The sequence below is a fragment of the Apostichopus japonicus genome, chromosome 22 (assembly GCF_037975245.1).
Source record: "Apostichopus japonicus isolate 1M-3 chromosome 22, ASM3797524v1, whole genome shotgun sequence".
Lineage (NCBI taxonomy): Eukaryota > Metazoa > Echinodermata > Holothuroidea > Aspidochirotida > Stichopodidae > Apostichopus > Apostichopus japonicus.
Window position 1 is genome coordinate 5,594,875 of NC_092582.1, and position 22,887 is coordinate 5,617,761.

The following is a 22,887-nucleotide window of genomic DNA, read 5'->3' on the forward strand; positions in this document are numbered from 1 at the left end:
GAAATCAGCAGCAGACAATAATATTGTTTATGTAGGTTATTGTAGTTTCTGATGAAGACATCCATTTGGGGTAATATCACACACCCATATGCAGGATTTACTATGCAGCGCGAAAGATCATTCCTTACTGAGAATTTTGTTTTACCTTCGAATATATGTTAGGGGTGGTTCGTAACACCCCCCCCCCCCCACCCATGCATACGCCACGCTTGATGTCACTAGTGACCAGGGTATCCAGAATATTCAGAATGTTTCGAAAATTGGGAAGGGGGGGGGGGGAGAGGGGAGAGAAACACAAGTATCCCATTCCCCACTTTTCAAAGTGAGGGCAGTATATCTCTTTCTATACTGTGAAACGACGCCGAGCTTGTCAACGACAATACTGCCATAGAAGTGATAGGATACACACCGGGAGGATGCCCTACCCCAGACATACCAAACTGAAACGTCTTCTGTCAGAGAGATGATAGCCCAAGTGGCCCGATTATGTATTACTTCAAGTTTTATGCAAATGGTTAATGTGGGGTCGGTAGGGGGGGGGGGTGAGTTACCTTTTAAACGAGACAAACAGTACAATTCTAGTTCCCACAAAAGTCAGGATTTCAGTAACCAAGCTCTCTACCAACAGTTGAGCATGATGAATAATGGCACAACTGGAAATCTTAGTCAAGATCCTCCTGTTATACCCAAGCAGCCCCCCCCCCCTCCCTCCTCCAAGATCAAGGAGCACTTTGAAAGCTACAAATTTATCAAATACAGCTTGAAATATAATGAGTTGTCTCAAGATTTTGGTAGGTAGATCCATCCTACCCATGATTTATTGAAAACGATCAATAGTTCTTGCTGATGGAAACTGGTGAATTTCAATAAAGTGAAGTGTGTACGTTAAAGTCGGTAATACAATCAAACCAAGATGTACTTTGTAGTTTGCTGGTCAGTTGCACATAGGAATCATAGGACATCAATCTCTGGTTCCTTTCTACCCTACTCCCTCGACCCACACACAAGGTAAACAGTATGATTTGGCAAAATTATTGAAACTACAAGATATTTATTGACTTAAATCTTTTTGAATAAAGCATCCTTTTTCAGGACAATAAATATTGTCACTATTTCATACATCAATGCTACAGTGAGTGTACAATGGAAAATGAAATCCATTACTGAAACCTATCAGGTTTATATATTGCAATCTGATTGTCTCCAAAGAATATTTTTACATGTGACAATACAATGATTCATGCTTTAACCACTTTCAAGAAAAATATCATAAAAGAAAACTTGTAATTAATGTGAAAGGGCATTTTTATCAATACTGTAGCAGACAATCAAACCTTGATGAAATTGAGGGTTACCTTTAGATCTAGTACATGGTCTGTTAATGAATATTTAATCAACCTGTATCAGCTCTTTTAAGGTTAAATTAAGTCAATAAAATGCACCTGCAACTTGCCCTGATAAATATGAAGTCCAGATACTGTGATCCTTTTCTGAACAGATGAAGGAATTGTTTTGCAAATTCAAATGACTGTATCTTCAATCCTCAGTATCTGGAGATGAGAGCAAGATCTTGAGTTTGGGTTTCCATAGAAATCAGCTTTCAAACTTCAAAGGTTTGCTCTTATTTTATATACTCCTAAGTCTTAAAGATAAAGTTCACAATAATATGATACAAATACCAGACTTCATATCAAGACTATGATTTTTAAAGGTGATCACTTTTTACCCCCAAATATGCTTCTTTAGAAAATTCGGTTAAATGGTCACTCATTCTCAAAATTCAGTACTAGGTATTTTAAAGTCACTTTCAAAGCACTGTGCCTCACAGACAGATTTTACATTGTCTAACTGAACACGCCTCAAGGTATATATATATGTGCATAATTAGAGAGTCCAAACCATCCAGGAAAGAGTGGGACAACTTACATCAATTTTCATCACGTTAAAATTTCAGGTAAATACTATTAATGAACTTTAACTTGAAAATTATATATAGCAACTTAGAATATCCATCTTTTAAGGACATGGTAAATCATCTTTTGTTACCTCGTTAGAACTGTGGAATACAATGAACTTCATGTACAGTAGAGTGAACATAGTACAATGGAACTCCACTACAGTAGATTTAGTTTCCATTTAAGTTAACGACCATATAACTTTGACCTGAACTCAAACTATACCCTCACTGAACTTCAGACCCAGCTCTGACAGGGGTAAGTACTGTTGAAATTATAATTTTTAAAGGAAAGTAAAGCAAATGAGTGCAAAATAACTTTCACAGCACAACACTTTCCTCCTTGGTTTTCTTGCTATTTGAAGCACACACCCTTTGTGAAAGTGAACTGTTCCAAGAATGGTTTTTGGTTGAGAATTTGGTGACGGTGATAAATCTAATCTCATATTCTTCTATGATACAGTACAAAATATTCAGCTATATTAATACATTCTGTTACCCATCAATGATGACAGTGTTAGAAGCTTAAGTGTCTCAGCTCCATGTAAACAACAGCACACAAAATACATTTATCTTTGCATCAATGACAGCCATTTCTTTTGAACCATCACCTTAACCTACATCCCAACTTTAATAGATCATATGTCCTTTTAAACCATACATAGGAATGTACATTAATCAGTGCCACCAACCGACAGAACTTACTGCACAATATCTTTGAGCCATCGTACAATCAAAGCTACCAAATGAGGCTGCCTAAAGACAGCCACTTTATTTAAATCAATTGGTCATCCAGCCAGATCTCATAATACATAAACGATAAAAATCTAGTCTGTCCACGAGATCCCCCTGGCAAGTTGTTACAAATACCACTGCTGGCCTGATTTGCTTCGCAAAAGTCCTCACAAAATGCCATGTTAATTATCATCTTATAACATTGTCTCCCACTCTGCTTGGTGCCGATGATGCTGGGGATGGATCAAACCCAATGCGAGCTTGAATCCTTTTTTGTCTGGCAGCTGGATCCAACATGTCTGTCCCTGTCATGCTCGATTCTCCGAGTGTACTGTTGACTGGAGATTCATTGTTTGAAGGTAGCCCAACTTCCTGCTGTGCTCTCTTCTTGCGTTCATATTCTTTCTTAAATTCTTCAAACTCTTCTAAGTCTTCCAACCTGAGCATTATACGGCTTGGTTCTCTCCGAATCATCTTCCTGGTTTTACCTTTGCTAAACTCCTGCCGTTTCTGAAATGCAAGTAAACAGAATACATGTATCATATAATTATCATAATGTACAGCAAATGAAGGCTTAATTGCAGAATACCTACAGGTTTGGAACTTGGAGTAGGCTAGTCTTAACTGTTACTTGTTAACGTTAGGCCATAACTTTGCTTAGAAGTTAGAACTTCAGAAGCACTTGACTGTGTTGTACATAATTGATGGTAGGCCAAAGTAACCACACGTAATAAGTCCTGTGCCCAAAGATAACTCATTTCAGTACTGGGGATTGGCTAACTTACTGTGCGTACGCGTTTGTTGTGACAGCTATAGGCCTACGGTGTTTTATATTACATTTACAGGTATATATGCAGCATATCCTAGCCTTTTTCCTAACTTTTTCCATGGCTCCCAGTACGTCAATCAATGCTAGCGTAGTAAACCTATTGTAGACCAAGGACGACTATGGTTCAAGAGATGAAACTCATTTCGATTTTAGCTCACTTCCTACACCGCAATTATTGTAATAGTGAATATCACCTTTTGACGCTTAATAATATGTGATGGTGTCTCACATCCGTTCAATAAATGAAAAGGTAACGAACTTTTTTTTCGGTAACAATTTGAATACGATTATGACTGAGTGTAGGACAGTAGTACCTCTCAGTTTAAGTTTGCCTGAATTTTATAGCCAGGTAGAAAATATTGCAAATCATATAAGAATTAAATTAATACAAACACCGCTCAATTAATTATTTTCCTTTAAAATTTACATTTAAATGTATAAAATTAACTATTTTGATAGACATATTGACAGATAGATATTCTAAAACGTTCCTTAACTTTACATTTTCCTAATTTGAGAATAACTGTAACACTTGCTTTACAAATGTGTACGAACTACGACGCAGCGCGCGACTTGACTTCTTGTAAAATATAAGTATTTTGTACCATCGTGGTAAGTTGGGAAAGCCATTTCATACCAGTGTTTGTTCCCATTATGAAACCAAATGTTTAAGCATGTTTCATGAAACCAAGTCTCCGAGTTTATTAGCCAGAAAATTAAATGTAATGAGTGTAGCAGTGTTTGTGCATTGGTAGCACTTCCACGAGAACTTCAACAGCATGTATCGTTCAGATCAGGTTCAAAGTGTAACTAATGGCGCACTTAGTGGCAAAGTTCACCCAATCTAAGTATCGTACCAACATGTTATATGTACATCTAAGCCCATATTTTAAACAAAAGTTGATCAAGTTATAGCAGGCTATATGATTTTTGTTACTGTTAGGCCTAGAGTTTAGGGCCTGTACACAGGGAAATGGTATTAACATTAATTACAAAGTCAATTGAGGATGTCAGTTAGGCCTAAGTCACTAAAATCAAAGGCCTGAAGTTAGGCAGAATTACTAGTCAACATAAATCACACTGATTTAACTTATAGATTTAATTGTCATGAGTTAAAAAAAAAACAGAAGATTTAAATAAAAAATTGTCAATGGCAAGCAAGTTTAATTAAAATTAGAATAACTTTGCTTAACACTTTCTTTAACATTCATGAATCTGATTTAAAACACAGCTGACTTTTGTGTTTTAGAAAAACTTAATTAATCCTCAAACCTGTAGCTAGGTGATCAGTTAAGTAGCTGTAGACCAAGACATAACTTTGACATGGCATTGCTTAAGCCTATCATTAAGCAGAATCTTACCAGTATATGCTGTGGCAAGTCTCAAAATTGAGGGAGTTTGCAGGCTAAATTCTAGTGGATATTTTGTTTACCAGTAGAAAAAGAGAACACTTGCATATTTACATCCAGAAAAAAATATTAATGCATTTGTATTAATTCCTCCTTTCTAATTTTAACAAGTGACTAAAATTGAACAATTCTTGGCCTGCATGATGTAACATATGTATCTTTGCTTAACTTAATGGTATGTGGCTGGCTGTGGGACGAATACGTAGCATTACAACTTTCATTATTCACCTGGCGGCTGGACAAGGATGGAACTTTAGTTGAAAGCTGCAAACACTGGGTCAATATCAATGCAAATCTGACATATATGCAATTGTGTACTCTGTGTAAACCTGTACATGAAGACTAAGGGATATTTAGAGATAGTAGACTGTTTAAAAATGTTTAATAACTCACAATGTACTGTACCATATGTTATATTGGACACAATAATTTGAATGTCTTTGAAGGACTACTGTGCCTGTTATTCAACCTAGTTTCTAATAGTGGTTGCAGTTAACCCCCCCCCCCCCCCTTGCTTGGCACTGTGTGGAAGTGTGGACAAAAATATACTAGATGGAAAGTGTTTGTGAGGTGTTTATGAAAATAATCTCTGATGATGTGAAAGCCATTTTTCTTGTTTCTTGTCAGTTTATGTTTGAATTTCATGAACCTTTTTCATTCCAGTCATTTTTCTTATATTCCAGTAAAGGCTAGTCAAGTTTTGTTAAATTAAGATAAAGAGGATTGCTATTATGTTTTATTTTCCGGCAGATTCTTAGCACTGCCATCAAAGTCACAACCATGGATGAAATACCAGCAAAAAGGCAGAAAATTCACTATGGAGTCTTGGACTTGAAACTTAAGGATCAGTCTTCTGCAGGCTCAACAAACATCAACTTGTCAAGTGGTAATAAATGTTTTTAGTTTAATTTTAAATAATGGAATAGCACACTCTTAGATTTTCTGTATTTTTACCACTCATTCAAATTCGATTTAAGTTGAAATTGTCTGACATACTTTACACACTTACTACAGTAATAGTGTCATTGGAATGTGCACCATCGTACTGTGGAAGTTAGTACTAGTATGGTAATACGTAAGGCTAATAGATTAAAAACAGTCCTTAACAACTGGTGAGCTGATGTGTTAACCATTTCTGCATCACCAACCTTCAAACTTTATTTTAGCCTTTGTTGGAGTTTTGTTTACTTTTTTCCTATAAATGTTAATGTAAATTGATGCAGTATGCATGGTTGAATATATTTCAAGTATTGTCAATGAATCTTCCCTCAGGTGAAACACTTGACCTTGAAGATCATTTGAGTGAAAGAAAACAGGCTCTTTTGGCTCAGTTTGAGAAAAGGAGAAAGGTAACTATGAATGGGCGAATGATACCTAAGCATTGTCTGTACCATCCTTGTAGGGGAAATCCAACATCTCCTTCCTTCACATTTTCTTTATTGTTATAAATCTTGGTATTAGCACTCAGAACTTAGCAAACATTACTACACACAGAATGATGCATGTAAACAGAAACATGGTTTATTTACTACCTGATGATAAACAAACTTCATAAATCTCATAATTACTTTACATCCTAGAATTAAATTATTCTTTCATGCAGGAGATATTTGTGTTGACCACCTTTTGGGTTGGGAATGATGACAGAAAGATGCATGGCAGTTTGTTGTAAACAGAAACATGGTTTATATAATACCTGATGATAAATGCAATTCATAAATCTCACAATTGCTTTACTTCCTAGAATTAAATTACTTTCCAATGCAGGAGACCTTTTGGTTGAGTGGGATAAGGGTGGGGAGGGGAGGGACGGAGGTTTACATTGCAAACTTTATGTCCTGAGGAACCAATTACCTCTTTCACAATAGGAATGGGAGAGGGAAGGTCTGTAAACATCTTCAGATCCTTGCAGAGCTCAGGATGGTAATTTCCAGTGTCAATTTCAAGTGTCAAACTATTGTGCTGATATGATGCAGAATAGTAATTTTGTTAAATGGGTCCCACTTTACCATGTAGTTCTTATTTTGTCAAGAACCAACAACATGCTAAAACTAATTTACATATATATACAAAATATAAATATATATATATATATATCTATCTATATATATATAGATATAGATATAGATAGATATATACAGATATATATATATATAGATATATATGTTAATATACATATTACTTGTGTTGCATAATACACTTCCTTCTCCCCAACTCCCCCCTCCCCCCTCCCTTGCAAGTGCCATCGCTGCCTTGCATTCTTTTGAAACCAACAGTCTGATGCCCATATTACCAGTGCTTGTTCAAACATTACATTAGTTGAATAGTGACAAAACAGATAAGGAGATAGAACTACGTGGTATAGTCTACAAAATGAGAAGAAGAAGAAAACAATTGAATAAGAAAGTTGCTTCATTTCAATAAGATTTTACATGATCTTTTCTTGTGTTTGTTAGGCAAGACAGATAAATGTAACCACTGATGATGCTGAAGTCAAGGCCCTGCTCAGAAAAAATGGCGAACCAATCTGTAAGTTATTCATCTTTTTGCCAATTTCTTGAGAAGCTGACCCTCCCTCATTTGATCTTTCTCAAATTATCAATTTTTCAATTGTGAGGCATTTTTCCCTTGATTGATTCACATTCTTAAAGTAGTTTTGGAGATACCGTTTGAAGGGAAGTACTGTAAACATGGAAGCCAAAATTCATACAGCCATTTCAAGTGGCCAGACCTGTGCAGAAGTATTAGTATTGACCATGTTCACACAATTCTAATATTCTGGTTTAAGGAAGTTGTAAATTTCTATCACAGAACTAATTGAGTCAATTCGACATTGCAGTAAATTTAAACAGATACTGGTCACAATGATTAAATGAGGTGAATGTTGGAAGATTTGTATCTTCCCATGAAGGTTTGTTCGGAGAAGGACCAGCAGAGAGGCGAGAGAGATTGCGGCATCTGTTGGCTGATCTAGGGGAGGTGCAGTCCAAGAAACAAAAGGCAGAGGAGGAAGAGAGGCAGAAGAAGAAGATGGAGGTAGGTGGGATGTTTTTAGTCTTAAGAGTTAAATACCATCAGTTTTAATAGGAAGCACAGTCAATTATTCTCGCAATGGACCTCTTAACCCTGTGTAGGAGTTGAATGCATTGTGTTTTGGCACCATGGCCAAAGTAGGATGCCAAATGAGCTGCAGCAGCATTGCAGCCATGGATGCTACAGTGGATCTTTTGCGCTGAGCAGTATCACACAATAAAAACTGCTGACCTGTGGAGATGATTATTTGATATCCATTCAGCTTGTTTAGTTTAAGCCATGGAAGTTTAATTAGAGGTCATAAGTAGTACTTAAAGGTAGCTGTATTGGCCCCAAATATGCTAGATATTCAAATACATGGTCACCTATGGTCAAAATTCTTAAACTGTTTTAATTACGACCTTCGAGGAAATTTTCCTCACTGGGACATTCAGTCATCTTGTGTGTTCCTCAAAAATGTCTGAGAACAATTTGGAGAGTAAAGACCTCCAGGAAAGTATAGCATGCCAATAATTTGGGGGCTATACTGACTACCTTTAAAAGTACTGCTCCTTTAAAGTTGTGGATTAGTGTGTTTACACCAAAAGGGACAGCTTTATAGATTTGTGTATATGTCAGTTAAATACAGTAACGTAGCGTACTGGATTGACAACAATCAGTAAGTTTTCCAATTTCCATCACAGCTGGTGAACTAATTGAAGGTGATTATAACAAACAAATTTACATTGTTTCAACAGGAGGAAGAAACCACCTGGTACCACGAAGGTCCAGAAAGTCTGAAAACTGCTAGATTCTGGATCGCTGATTATTCAGTACCTCGGTAAATAGTTCAAAAGTCATCTGGCAACGATTAGTTACTATAACTGCGTAATTAAATTAAGCTTTAATCAATGGTCCTGAGTGTTGACTATTGTAACAATCACAAATATCTGGCATTAATAGTAGCTTTTGTCAGCTTATTGAGTATGGTCAGTACTGCTGCAACTGTACCTCATGTTACCAGTGAAGTGTTATTATGAGATTTTGACATAGTTATACAGGAACTGGTGATTAGATTTCAACATACAGTAGCTGTGTAGAAATTCATCACTTTATGCTTCCAAAATCAAATTGTCTGCACCTGATGATTCTTGTCCTTTACTATGATTGTAGAGCTATAATATCAAACATTTTGTATCTTATGTTCAATTTTTCATCACTTCCAGGGCAAGCAGCAGGCTTCAAGTAGAAAGAGAGAGGCGAAATATTACTGATTCAGTGAGGAATGCAAAGAGACAAGAACTTCATAAAAATCTGAGGGTGAGAGTCTTATTTCGTAATTTAATTTTCTGTTTGGAAATATTCTGGACAGCCTTTTGGCATACATGTTAAATGTTCCTTATATTTCTATGATCATGTTGAGCAATATGAGTACACTGGTAAAATCTCTTTGGAAGTAGCTTCTGTTGGCAGCAGTTAACATACAATGATCTATAACACAATACATTTCTTTGTGGCAGTGAATTAACCATAAATTCGAAGACATTCATATTTTGTCTATATAGCATTAAATGTTTTGCTTGTATAAATATGTTAACATTATAGTTTATTTATACCTCAAATGAAGGGATAATCATGAATCAACATTGTGTTAAGTCGTTAACAATATCCACAGAATTGCAAACATTGAAGTGTGTTTAACTGTCTGTCTTTGTGTTTTGTCCAGTCTCTGACAGCAATTGGAAGTCAGATCGGAGATGAAAGACCAATCTCATTCTGTCACTTCAGTCCAAATTCAAAGATCCTGGCGACAAGTTCTTGGTAAGATAAGTTGTTCCTGTTTTGGATTGTACCCCATCAGGTCAAGTTTTTCAATTGGTCGTCCGAGAGGGCCAAATTTCTATTTTGTACGACCGAAACCAGCTTTGGAGGTTGCTGGGGGGAGAACTAGTTATTTACATTCAAATTGTGACACCAAACAGGTAAAATGATAAATTGGCAACTTCTTCCATCACTTTGGAGAAACTGAAATGGAATTAAAACCGGGTGGTAGGTCTATTGGACCACCAGAAAGGGAGGCCGAAAGCTAGTGTACTATTCACCAAACCTACACATCTCTCCTACAGTATTGTTCTTTGTTATTTCGGGCAACCAATTTTGCTGAGTGCCATTAGTCACCTGGACTTTCGGTTTTGATGGAATCAATGTTCAAAAAAGATCTGATATATTTACATTATTTCTTGTACCAGAATAGATGTATTTGATAAAGTTAAGAGCCATCTTCATCTTCAAGAAATGGGTATAAAGGCTCATGTACATCCATTAATGATTCAAAAACGTTCACAAAAGTTGACAAAGATTTGAAGTTGACGTTATGCCTTCCAACGTGTACGTCTGGAAAGAAAACAAAACAGTCAATAGTGGTGAAAAATCCTTGAAATTGAATCTCACTTTGTAACTCAAAATATAAGAATATTAAAACCTAAGGACACCCAGGTGTAGGCTTTGGCTGCAGTTTAGGATGAAGTGTTTTTTAGTATCCATGTGCTCTTGCCTTATAATAATTAAAACAGGTGCAAGATGAGGAGTTTTTGTATGATAACCATACAGCCTCTGCAATATTTGCACTTTTTATATTGTCATCAAGATATCATCTTACCATTATTTTCATATTATTTAGGAGTGGTCTTATAAAACTATGGACAGTGCCTGAATGCGAACCTATCAGAACATTGACAGGTAAAAACCTTATCATTATGTTTTTCTTTGTTATGTTTTACAAAAATAAAATTTATTAATACTAAAGTGATATATGCATAGAACAGATGGTAAATTTTCAGTTTTAGGATTTAGGAAGCTTGCCTAGATTTTTTTGCTGCTGTTTTGGTTAGTGTTACTTTAATTGTATTCAACCATCTAACTAGTAATGTTTTACACTTAGATAAAAATGAGTGATGGGGGGGGGGGGGCAACTATATAAATGCAAACAGAAATTTACTGATAGATATAATCACCATGATTAACATCATAATATTTATTTTTTTTCATTGAGTATCTATTATTTCTTCTTGCATATATTTGTGACAACTTCATCAATGGAAAATTACAAAATCAGAAAAAGAGATGAAGGTAGAAAATGTTGCCAAGATTATATTTGTAAAACTGCTAATATGCAAATTTTGTAATCCTAATATAAGAAATTATTAATCATCGTTTTGCGGGGTAAATGAGATTTTTAAATTAAAATAAAGACATTCGAAAAGCATGCTTCACTTCCTTGGACCTAAATGGTGTATAAAACAATTTGAATTTCTTTTCTCAAAACTTTTACATGAGTGCTTCCGTTCATTTGTGATGTAATAAATACCTCTCCTTTTATTATTAGGTCACACACAGCATGTTGGGGCGGTGAAGTTTCATCCAAAAGCCACAATCTCCTTAGAAGATAATGACTGCTGTCTGGCTAGTTGTTCGGCAGATGGTTCAGTGAAGTTATGGTCATTAGACAGGTAATGCATATTCAGTAGTTGTTAAATAAAAGCAGTGTGGTATGTTTAAGGTATGTGGATTTCAACACTGCGTCCTTTGTGACCTCATTAGATTAGTAACTAGGCAAGTTGAGAGCAGTTTTTTTTTAACATGATATTTGTGTTATCTTTGAGACATATTTGTCAAACATGAACTGTTGAATATTGCTTTTGAAATGGGGCTGAGAGATTATTTGTGGAGAGGGAGTGGGGAAGTTGGGAGGGGATGTAGGGGGTAGATAGGAAAGGAGGAAGGAAATGGCAGGGACTGCTTGGGAAAGATTATCATATCTTCTTTTGTTGTTTGTGTTGGTTTGTGTATAATTATTAATATCTCTCACAAAGCCAACAATTGTGTATCTGTTTTGGGATCAGGTTTCCTAGTGAAGACTCAAATTTAAACCAAGCTTCCCTTCTCAGGATTCTAGACTGAATTTGAAATTTGTCTTTCTATTACACCAAATACATGTTTGTTTGTTCTTCTCCTCAGTGAGAAACCAATAGCTAATATTGAAGGACACACAGCCAAGGTATCTAGGGTTGCTTATCATCCATCTGGACGATTTCTCGGAACAACATGGTGAGTGTTGCTGTAACGGTGTGTTCCAACTGTATAGATCGATACATGGATATGGATTTATTTTGGATTCATCTATTTATCAAGACAATGCCCAGTAAAATTTTCAAAGTACCATATGGTTGTCAAGGATTCTGCACTACTGCAGTGGTGAGAGAAAAGCAAATCAAGTGTTCACAGTCTCGGAGTTGGCTGTTGGCCAAGTAAGCCATTCTTTTGGGGCACCACAGTGCCGCTGTCCCACCACAGTGCTGCTGCTGCACCACTGGTGCACCACAGTACCACTGCTGCACCACAGTACCACAGCACCATAGTACCGCTGCTGCACAACCTTCATTGTTGCTACACTACAGCTGCTGTTGTTGATTTGCATAATTACCAGAATTATACAAGCATTTTTCAATACCTGCAACATTCTCAAAAAGTAGTTTGGAAAGTTCTGTGACAAAACTCACAAGGAACTCATCCATCTGCATCTACAATCTGCTGGTACTGATTAATACAGTGTCAATATCAACACCTGTCCATTCCCTATAGATGCAACAATAGGCTATGCTTTGGAACATCTGTCCAACGTCTTTTATCTCCAGGCCAGCTGTAGGTGTTTGTCTCAATGTAATATTGTGTAAAAGTAAGTTGGCCTGACGTTTCGATCCTAGCAGGATCTTACTTTTACACATTCTCCTACACAGGCTCTCTGGTGGATAAGCAGTTTGCTAACAGTTTTATTTTATTTCAATATAATATTAACAGGCTGCTAAGGTGTTTATCATCTGTTATTGTGTTGTCTGTATTGCATCTATATACAGAAGACGTTGTACTTCAGTATATTTGGGTGACAGGTGACATAAATACATAACAGCTGTTCCAATAATGTATTTGTGTAATAGAGATTACATATGGCCATCCACAGTCAACTGCAGAAAGTGTCATCTATTTTGCTGCAATATAGGCTAGAAGGACCTAAATTGGTCACTTATGGTCAAATTTGATCTCTTGTTTTCTCTGCCCTCTTTGAACATCTTTACCTCGCTGATTCACTCAGTCATAGGGTTTGGTGTTTAGATCTAACCACGTAAACCATAACCACATTGTAACCCTATTCATTGTCTAGAAATAAGTTGGCAAACGAGAACTATGGGGTCAAGGTTCGGCATGATTTAATTTTTTGGAGCATAACTTGATGACGTTGATGACAAATTTTGATGAGTGAATAGTAAATTTATCATTTCTCTTCCTTGTTTCAACAGTTTCGATTGTTCTTGGAGACTGTGGGACATAGAGGTCCAGGAGGAGATTCTTCATCAAGAGGGACATAGTAAGGGGGTCTACTCCATCGACTTCCAGAATGACGGAGCTCTTTGTGCAACAGGGTGAGGAGGCCACATGCGCCCTGCAAACCCCACTGTGCCCACCTGTCCATTCCAACATATGAAAATAAGAATATAAAAAAATATATATAAAAACAATATTTTGTTCCAATAGTTATAATGATGTCACTCACTCTGCTACTGCCAGATATAGTCACTCACAAATATTACCCCAAAGTTAAAACTTCCCATATTTGCATTAATGCTCTAAATTAACCCCATATTCTAGCATATTTGTTTATAGTCAATCACCATCTGCCACTGGAACATGTTGTACACTGTTTGATTGGATATGTAGAACAATCCATCTTGATTTTGTACTCCTTTGTAACCTTTCAGGGGAATGGATGCCTTTGGAAGAGTTTGGGACCTGAGAACTGGGAGATGTATAATGTTCATGGAAGGACACTTGAAATCTGTCTTAGCGATTAACTTCTCACCGAATGGGTAAGTTATGATAAAGAAATAAGATAACACACATCTTCTTCAGTTAGCCTCAGAAGAAGATCCTGCTAGGATCGAAACATCAGGCCCTCTATAAAGTTACTTTTTCAAAATTTATTAGTGAGAAACATCTCTATTTGGTCTTTGCTTGTACATTTTTCTCGCAGAGGTTACATAGTGTATTCCTACTCTCTTTTTCATTCTTAAAGCTATCAGGTTGTCACAGGTTCGGAGGATAACACATCGAAAATCTGGGACTTGAGGCAGCGACAGTGTCTGTACACGATACCATCACACAACAACCTGGTGTCCGGGGCCAAATATGAAAATGGTACGTATCATTGATACCCTCAAAGAGTCTGACAATTTAAAGGGAGTAAGAGGAGAAAGTTTTGAGGTCATTGTCATTCAGAGGTGAATAATAATAATAGGATAAGTGTCTTCCTAATGGTTATATTCTTTCAAAAGGGCAGTGTAGACTCAGGTACACTCAGACAAGGAGAACCAGGATGAAGCTAAGAGGGAAATGGTATTAAATTTTGTCAAAGTCATTTTGAGTGTGGTTTGCAGTTCTATGGTGATTATTGTAGCTTATAATTGAGGAGCCTCTTACTTCCAGTTGCCCTCGTTTGATATCACACTATATGGCGTTGTTGTGCACTTTGGTAGGTTTTTGAATGTCACCATTTTGTTCTTCCAGTTTTAAATTTCAAACTTACGTTAGATAGGATGACCGTTTCTATTTGGGGGTGGGGGTGTGGGGGGGGGGAATTGCCCATCTTTAAGCTACCAGAGGACATAGTAAGAATATTTTGCATGAAGTGTCACATATTTTTCTCTTGTCATGAATTCATTTTCTGCTTTCCACAGACACTGGTGATTATCTTGTGACCTGCTCTTATGATAACACAGCCAAGGTAAGTGGGAACTGATTGTTCTATGTTTACAACTGGGAAATGGGGTATTTGTGGTTTAGCAGGCAGACAATTGACATTGTGTCCATGTTACCTTCACTGTAAGAATGTATTTCATATGACAGTAGGTTACATAATAGCATACCATGGCTTTCATAGTGCTCATTCATTTCATGTTATATGGTAATTTAAGTTATTTTGGGTGGTTGCTCAGTATGGTTTGTAGAAGCTTTTAAAGCACTCCTTGATTTGTAGGCCGATGGTTAATTTGTCATTTTACTCAGTCAATTGCGTTGGGACAATTATGTGTCAACAAATGAATATATCTATATTCCGAAAGCTTGACTATCTGTTTCCTAGTGTTTAGTTTTGGTGTCCTTGGGCCAGTGTTACATTACCATGAATACACTGTGAATGTAATTTTGTGAAACGTTAGTGTCAGATGCTACTTAGACGGCTTTACTGATGGAAGCATTTATTTGCATTTGATGTAAATAATCGTTTGCTGGCATGTCTTGCAGAGTGAAGTAATGATTGGATCTTATATTTTTCAGGTTTGGTCTAATCCAGGCTACTCATTACTAAACACCCTCTCTGGTCACGATGGCAAAGTGATGGCAGTAGATATATCTCTGGACGGACAGTACATAGCAACATCATCGTACGATAGGACCTTCAAGCTCTGGGGGGTGGAATGAACCATTCTGTAACATTGAAAATAATACTTGTTGATATGTCACCATGGTAACTGCAGAGCAGCAAGTGTTGGATGGCACGAAGACATTTCTTTGTGGATAAATATCACAATTTCTGACTTTAATTTATCCTGTGGTAATGGAACATCAAAAGACACATGACATGCCTGATCAGCATGTTGTGCTTATGTCCATGGTATTAGTGGCCCAGTAAAGTTGGAGTCTGAAGCATGGAAATCAGGTGGTTAGTATTATATACATTTCTTTCCAATTGTTGCTATATAATGCCAGTAGATGTTTAGTTGCACAGATGCAGACACTCACCTAGATAAAAAAAATATTAGCCTGATGTCTCAAAAATCTTAAAAGCTGCTGGTTTGTATTCCTAATTCTGGCCAGGTAAATTGTTAGTGTGTTGCCAAAAATTTCAGAGCAAAATATTTGAAACACAGAGGACAAAGTGTTACCTGCTCTTGCAAAAGCTATCCTCAGCTCATGAGAACCCAATAATAATCAGAGCAATGGTTTTAATCAACCATAATTCAGTTGAAATTTGAAACAATCAGCATGCGACATTGTCTAAGTTTGTTTTTAGGGCTTACTGGTGAACTATGGATATTAAGGAATGATAGATAGGCAATACACATGTAGAGCTCTCTGATCAGTTAGTTCTTATATGATTTCATGTTTCTGGTTTTGTTATGTAAAGTCGGTACGCAAAACGATTTTGGTTTACAAGGGCAATTTTTGTACCCACCCCTGGTTTAGAACTTCCAAGTTGGTCAACTGTACAACTTCCCCGCTCAGTGACTTATTTGCATAGAAGGTACATCCCAAGTACATTAATGTGTGTGAACCTTCATACAGTTTATAGTGTCTGTGTGATGTATGATGAATGTATGTAGATCATCAGATGTTATGAACAGTGTCCAAGCATAATTATGGTTCAGAATTGATGCATCCCTCTTTGAGACTCAAGCAAATGCATTTCTTTGGAGCCTCTGTTTGTTGAATCTTGAGCAAATTGTTTGAGCAGGGACTGTGATGTGGATGCTTTGATGATAGACTTAAAGGAATGCACATTATGTCCCATCTTTGGTAGTCCATCATTTAATCTGAAAGATGTACCCTCCATAGCTGGTTTAGACACAAAAAAAAATTAAAAATTGTCACCAGAAACAAACCAAATATGGAAGAAAAAAAAACAATTCATCTTTGAATGAATGTTTCATTTTTATACTGTATAGAAAATAAAAGTTGTAATCTTTAAAGTTTTTGCTGCTTTTTTTTATGAAGGGACAACAAAACATTGAACTTTGGATTCCCATATAGGCTTAAATCTGTAACTTATTTACACAATACAATAGTTATTTAATTGTCTTTCACTTCTGTTCTCTGAAGGATACGGAGGAGCAAGGAACATTTTCACAATCAATTTCCAGTTTTTTAGAAACACATTTGAGTTTATTCATAGCTCCCAACTCTTGAGAAGGCAAATGCTGGTCCATGCCATGAATTGCCGTCCTGGGGGAGGGGTATAAGGGGGAGTCCCCCTCCGCTCTTGAATTTTTTTGGAATCCTGGTGATGCCTACATGTAAAATGGTGGCACTTAGAAAGGCTTTTGTCACCCAAAATTTTCTGAGAAGTATGCATTTTTTTGTGTGTAACATCAATAAATTGAATTGTAGGTGATAATTCATTCTTTCCCGTGGCATGAAAATGTTCACTGCTTGCCCCAATGAAAAGAAATATAGGCTAATTTGAGGTTCAAATGATGCTGTAAAGGAGGTTTTATACTCAATTATGCTAAATGCTAAAGAAATGATGGTTGCTATATCAAAATTTGATGCAATTATTTTTATGTATACTTGACAATTACAATGCAGGTTTTTCGGACGCTTGCGCATGTCAGCGGGTTTGGGTGTTAGAATGCGGGTCCAACCCGCGTATTGCGGGTCAGTTGGGAGCTCTGGTATATTGTGACTTGCTGCCTTGATTTTGCCTGGTATAACTGTCAGACTGATATGTGACCAAGAGAGGTGTTGTGGAAGGGGAGAAAGGATAAAAACCACACCCCCTCTTCCCTTCAGTTATCAGTGTTCTTAATAACCACTGCACATTGTTCAAAGTTTGAAATAAAGACAGAGCAAAAAAAAAGAAGAATTTTGACACACTCAAGTTTCACATTCATGACATTAAAAAATATATTTACATAAAAATAGTGTGAAAGGAAATGAGAAACTGCAGCATCACACAGATTATATAGAACAGAAAGATGCAAATAAAGTCAGGATCGTTCATTTAAAAACAAAATTTGGCTTCGATAACACTGCCTCACAAATTTTAATTGATTTGGGGAGATAGCACAGCAATTAAACCACACCCTATTTTGTTATGTTCAAGAAGATCACATGACTTGAGGAAATATTAAATAATTAAGGAGAGTCATCTACAAGCCTTCAAGCCAATCAGACTTCGCTACTGCTATTACTGACTGTTTGTAGCAGAGTTTTGAAAAACCATATTTTATTACTGTAAAAGTTACTTTTCACTCCAGTGTAATTAGAGAGAGAAAGAAGAAAAGTCCAAAACAGCACATTAACTAGCTCTTAATGAGCTACTGTCTACTTCACTGCCCTATTTACAAGTGTTAAAATGTTATGAAAATATTTCTACCGATATTGACAATTACAATGATATTTACTGAAATGACCTAGCAGCAGCAAGTTTTGTAACTGCCCAATAACAGTGTCCAGATTATTGAGCACAAACTTAACAATGATAACCTCACCAATAATATGTTTTCCCAGGAAGAGCTATACCAGAGATTAGGATTGACAAATTGTTATATAAATAACATTAACATGATAACAATTGGTGGCTAACATGGAAGCTACAAAAAAATTAAAATTCCTTGATTCTACTTAAAATCTTAATTTGATCTACAGTGATCATTACCTATAGTAGTAATCAATAATGGATGTCTACTGGCCTCACTATGGACTTATATACAATAAACTCATGGACACAACAGGCCTATAACCAAATGAGTATAAATAAGGGGTGGGTGGGAGAGGGGGTAGAGATGGCAGGTTCATTGCAACACCTACCCTCTCGCTACTCCCATATGTTACAAATGAAGCACACATTCATAGACAGCAAGATGTCCACATCCCGACAGTGAATGATGGATTTTTATCCATATTGGCACAATTTTCTCAATTTTTTGGCATTTTTGCTTTACTCACATGTTTTGAAAATGTATTTATAGGCCTGCATAACTGGCAAAAACTACAAAGGCTAATTAATATGATACAGTTTAACAATGTTTTACAGCATTAGTATTACTAAATTGAATGTTAATAATATTTACTTTTCATAAAATGCCCTCTATCACGCAATGCACAAAAATATATATTTGCCTCTATCTTCCAGTTCCTTTTGATGGTCAAGCATGTTTTCTATGATCCTTCTCGGCCCCCCCCCCTGATTCTCCCTCCCTCCTCCACCCCTCTTAAACATACAATGATAGACAACTGACATTTCAGTTTGAGTGCCTTGCCTTGTACAGAGAAATATCTAAGTTGTACTTGATTGCAATGTTCTCCTGGCCTTGCAACAGTTATCTTACATATATGTGAAACATAGTAGTATTTACCTTATCTCTTAAAACTAAGGAGTTCTTTACTGTCCCTAACAGCCTCAGTTAAAAGTCAAAAGCTATTTACTTGTAATTCCTAGAAACCTAGTAATATTTATTTTTCAAGTTCATAAACCTCCTATGGTCCACTTGGTTGATTTTATTGTACGATGCACCCCTCCATGGTGCTTTATCCAGTGTAATCTCACCATTTACGTGAAGCTTGTCTGCGCGACCGTTCAGAGTACGTCGATAGAACAGGACCGATTCATCCATCCCTTTCGGCAGTTTGCCCATGGAGAGTCTGAGCATCTGTTTACTGAGGTCCTTCGTGTCCACAGCTTTATCTCTGGACCCTATTGCAGTCTTTGCTCTGGAAGGAACTTGACCTTAAAAGAAAGAAAAGATTATTGAATGCTACAAACATGAACAAACAATATGAAAATAAAAAGTAAACAATAATTGCAATTTAATACTTTTACCACAAATGTTTTAGAATGATCAATCATAAGTGGTCAGTCATAGCACACCTTTGTATCTCTTGTTAATGGCTTTCCTCTTTGTTTAACGGACATTCGTTCTCCCATTTTTGTTTTTGAGCCTACAGAGTGTCTCGGCAAAATTTGATGGGACTGAATTTTTTCAAGGGTGCCAGGAGAGGGCACAAACTTTCAGGGACAGTTGACATTTGTCTTTATTTATGTATTGTGTTCACAATTTTCTTAACTTTTCATAACAAAAGGGCACATTTTACCAAATCAAAATTCCAGAGGTTTCTTCTCAGATATGAAAGAATGTTTCATTAGTACCATCTATTATTTTATCAAGAGAACTGCTGCCATGGTGTAAGTGAAATACTATTTGAAGTTTGATCAGGAGTGACCATTATGTGACCACTCTAGCAGAGAAGGGGAGGGGAGGTTGAAGGTTCATTTTGTGGGCATGTGACAAGTATGATGACATTCTGTCTTGAGCAATATAAGTTTCCATGGCTACAACAAATGAAAACAGCATACTTTCTGTTTTGGAACGTTGATGTCTGGCGCTTTGAATGACTCGTGCTGCTGAAGATTTCCTTGCAGGCGGCCAAGTCTCATCCAAGGATTCTTGGTTTTGCTTCGCCAGTTGGCTCTGTATTCTAGTTATCTGATCGAATATGAAGGGAAGTAAGCTAACACAACCTCCAAACTGAATTCTAGCCTCTTCACAACTGAGATGGTTTACCTAGAGATGAGACAAAACAAAGCAAGGTGATCAGTACAGTATTTATAGTAAGTATTTATAATAACATAGAACTTCACTATATAGCAGTATTATGATTAAATAGAAACAAATCATAGAGGAAATATTGCATACTAGGGTTGGAGGTTATTCATTTAGAGATACTTGAAGTTGCTCAACTAATCTCCCCCTTGCTTCCCCTCCCCCCCCCCCAAACAAAAATAGTTAAAAAGAAAAAAACTTGTCATGGTTGGCACTTGGAAAGGGTTACACCCTAGTTGAAGCTACTTCATTTGCAATCACCTTAATCTGCTCAACCCCCATCCGATAAATAAAGAAATATTGAATAAATGAATGACTGACTGACTGAATAAATGGATTTAGCTTGGAAGTCAAACGTTAACTCAATAGCGACAACCCAATGCCAATAGCCTCTGTCCTTTTGGCTGCAAAACTACCTGTATTCCTTTTTCAACTCTAAAGATTGAAAATGGTGTATTTCCAGCTTACTTCTGTGTGCGGATATTTTGCTTTGAGCCCAGAAAAGTCGTTGCTTGGGTTAAGCAGAGTCTTCCAGCGTTGCATGGCCCTTGCCAAGGGTCCCTCCATAGGCCAAGAGCTACTTTGAGACTCGACTTGTTGTCTTAGAGAGTCAAGGCTTCTCAACAGATCCAGCCACTGTTGCATTGCTCTTTTGTCTCTTGAATTCTTACTTCTTTCAAAGAGCTCCTTCACCTGGTTAATCAAGCAATACAAAGTAAACAACTTAATAAACTATTTTAATAATCCAATAATTCATGAAAACAATTAGAGGAACTGCAGAATGTTGGTAGTTTGCAAAGTGATAATTTAAGAAACTAATTTTCGTACTGAAAAATCGATAACATTAATTTTGCATATTGAGGTTAAAATGAGGATAAAATGAAAGATTTCTGTAAATGCTGAAAAGCAAAACTTGTCACAGGTCATCATGTAAGATTGCGTTTCTGTCTACAGTCTTCTTTCCATCATTACAAACTTTTACCCAATTGATTAGTCGTTGCCAAACAGGTGAATATAAGCAACCTCTTCATACTAGTTAATAACAGAGCGGAAAGTGAATTTAAACAATTGACTACTACTTAAGATCAGCTATGCAAGACATCTAAATTAAGAAAATTCATGTGCCTCACGTCTGCCAATGATATAACACAACAATGATGATCTAATCAAGACCTGTTCTAGTTAAAAGTTACTGCACATTTAACTCTGAGAAAATAAACTAAAAAAGAATTTTTGAAACAAAAAATTGGAAATAACAAACCTCAGCAATGGACTTGAGAGGTTTACTCTTTTCATATACATCTGTCCTGGTATTATCTAGGGCTGCTACAAATGTCATCTGCTGTTGTCGTAGAGTGTTGTACCTCTGCCTCAACTTGGCTGCCTCTTGACGGAGGTCTCCCATCATTAACAGAGTCTGAACACTGCAAACTGTTTGGTGTAAGGAGAGATATTTTACATAAGCAGTTGGCTCTTGCTATTCACATGCATATTTGATGCAAGTAAAAATATTATCAAGATTCCAAGTAACTATATCAGGAGTCCCCAAAGTAGTTGTTGTTATCTATACATACCATGGGGGACTAAGAAGTACTGTAGGCTGGCTATAAATGACTTTTATAGGACCTGATATTTAGCATTTTGAGGTAAAAAGTTGATAAAAAAAGTCAATCTGAATGTAATGCATCAATTTTACTAAATTTCGTTTTCATAGTAGGCTCACTATGGGAGTATGGCTGTATAAGCCTACATAGAGCATGGGTAGAATATAGGGATGTTAGGTTGGTTATTTAATTACCGCATTGGTTTAATTATTTACTTCTGTTAGTTGTTTTAAAAATGGTCTCTGTGCCGAATAAAAGCGACCTTTTCTGTTCTTGCCACGAGGGCCAATGTAGGCTCACAAATTTCATAAAAGGTGTGGTGTCAAAAGGGTTTGTAGAATAGGGTTCCAATGTTAATGCTTAGCGCTTTAAATAGCTCTATCCAAGGCCAAGAATGACTTTGTGGTTTCACTGATCAGACTACCTACAGTATGATTTGCCTAAATTAGGGCTCACGTACACGTCTTGTCAGCATTCAGAATAGAACAAGGCTAGGTCTAACTAAACTAGTTTAGCAACGTACCAAGCAAACTTAATAACAATAAGTTACTTACCTAGAATGGTGTCCAAAACTGTTGAATCTTCGTTGTGACTCAGTCAGTGCGGATATCAAGGTACTTGGTATCAAATTCGACTTCGAACCAGTTACCCAAAGACTCCTTAACTTGGTTTACAGCACCCATGTGAAATTAAAAGAACCAGATTCAACGTCAACCTGTATCACTCAGTCATCAACTTGTATTGGTAGGTTTACGTTAATAGACCACCTGCATCGCATGTTATCCCAGTTTCGCGGATGTAATTGAACAACAGCTGCACTGTGCATAAATGCTTGTACTATAGAGCTAGCTACTGCGCTTGGAGAATTCCCATGGTAACTGTGATAAATATTCATGAGTACTTTAATATCAGG

General features: G+C 36.6%; 2 protein-coding genes across 2 annotated transcripts; one reads left to right on the forward strand and one right to left on the reverse strand.

Moving 5' to 3' along the window:
- The first annotated feature begins 4,033 nt into the window (after positions 1-4,033).
- On the forward strand, positions 4,034-16,737 carry LOC139963543 (U4/U6 small nuclear ribonucleoprotein Prp4-like). Its single transcript, XM_071964394.1, has 16 exons — positions 4,034-4,130; positions 5,678-5,813; positions 6,200-6,276; positions 7,384-7,456; positions 7,839-7,963; positions 8,698-8,780; positions 9,166-9,259; positions 9,666-9,760; positions 10,620-10,678; positions 11,325-11,448; positions 11,957-12,046; positions 13,294-13,416; positions 13,753-13,860; positions 14,067-14,188; positions 14,728-14,774; positions 15,326-16,737. Exons 2-16 carry the CDS (start codon positions 5,708-5,710, stop codon positions 15,467-15,469), a joined length of 1,470 nt encoding a protein of 489 aa, XP_071820495.1. The 5' UTR covers positions 4,034-4,130; positions 5,678-5,707; the 3' UTR covers positions 15,470-16,737.
- A 909-nt stretch (positions 16,738-17,646) lies between these two features.
- Positions 17,647-22,724, reverse strand: LOC139963544 (sperm acrosome-associated protein 9-like). Its single transcript, XM_071964395.1, has 5 exons — positions 22,529-22,724; positions 21,632-21,801; positions 20,839-21,063; positions 20,124-20,331; positions 17,647-19,496 (listed from the first exon to the last, which is right to left on the reverse strand). The coding sequence occupies exons 2-5, from the start codon at positions 21,776-21,778 to the stop codon at positions 19,213-19,215; spliced, it is 864 nt and encodes a 287-aa protein (XP_071820496.1). The 5' UTR covers positions 21,779-21,801; positions 22,529-22,724; the 3' UTR covers positions 17,647-19,212.
- Between the last annotated feature and the right edge of the window lie 163 nt (positions 22,725-22,887).

Excerpts from the sequence above, each read along its gene's own strand:
- LOC139963543 (XM_071964394.1), top strand. The coding sequence starts at position 5,708 with ATGGATGAAATACCAGCAAAAAGGCAGAAAATTCACTATGGAGTCTTG. Across the intron at positions 9,761-10,619 it reads ATCCTGGCGACAAGTTCTTG|GAGTGGTCTTATAAAACTAT; the intron begins GTAAGATAAGTT and ends CATATTATTTAG. Across the intron at positions 13,861-14,066 it reads ATTAACTTCTCACCGAATGG|CTATCAGGTTGTCACAGGTT; the intron begins GTAAGTTATGAT and ends TCATTCTTAAAG.
- LOC139963544 (XM_071964395.1), bottom strand. The coding sequence starts at position 21,778 with ATGATGGGAGACCTCCGTCAAGAGGCAGCCAAGTTGAGGCAGAGGTAC. Across the intron at positions 21,064-21,631 it reads CTCTCAAGTCCATTGCTGAG|GTGAAGGAGCTCTTTGAAAG; the intron begins GTTTGTTATTTC and ends TTGATTAACCAG. Across the intron at positions 19,497-20,123 it reads TCAACGTTCCAAAACAGAAA|GTCAAGTTCCTTCCAGAGCA; the intron begins GTATGCTGTTTT and ends CTTTCTTTTAAG.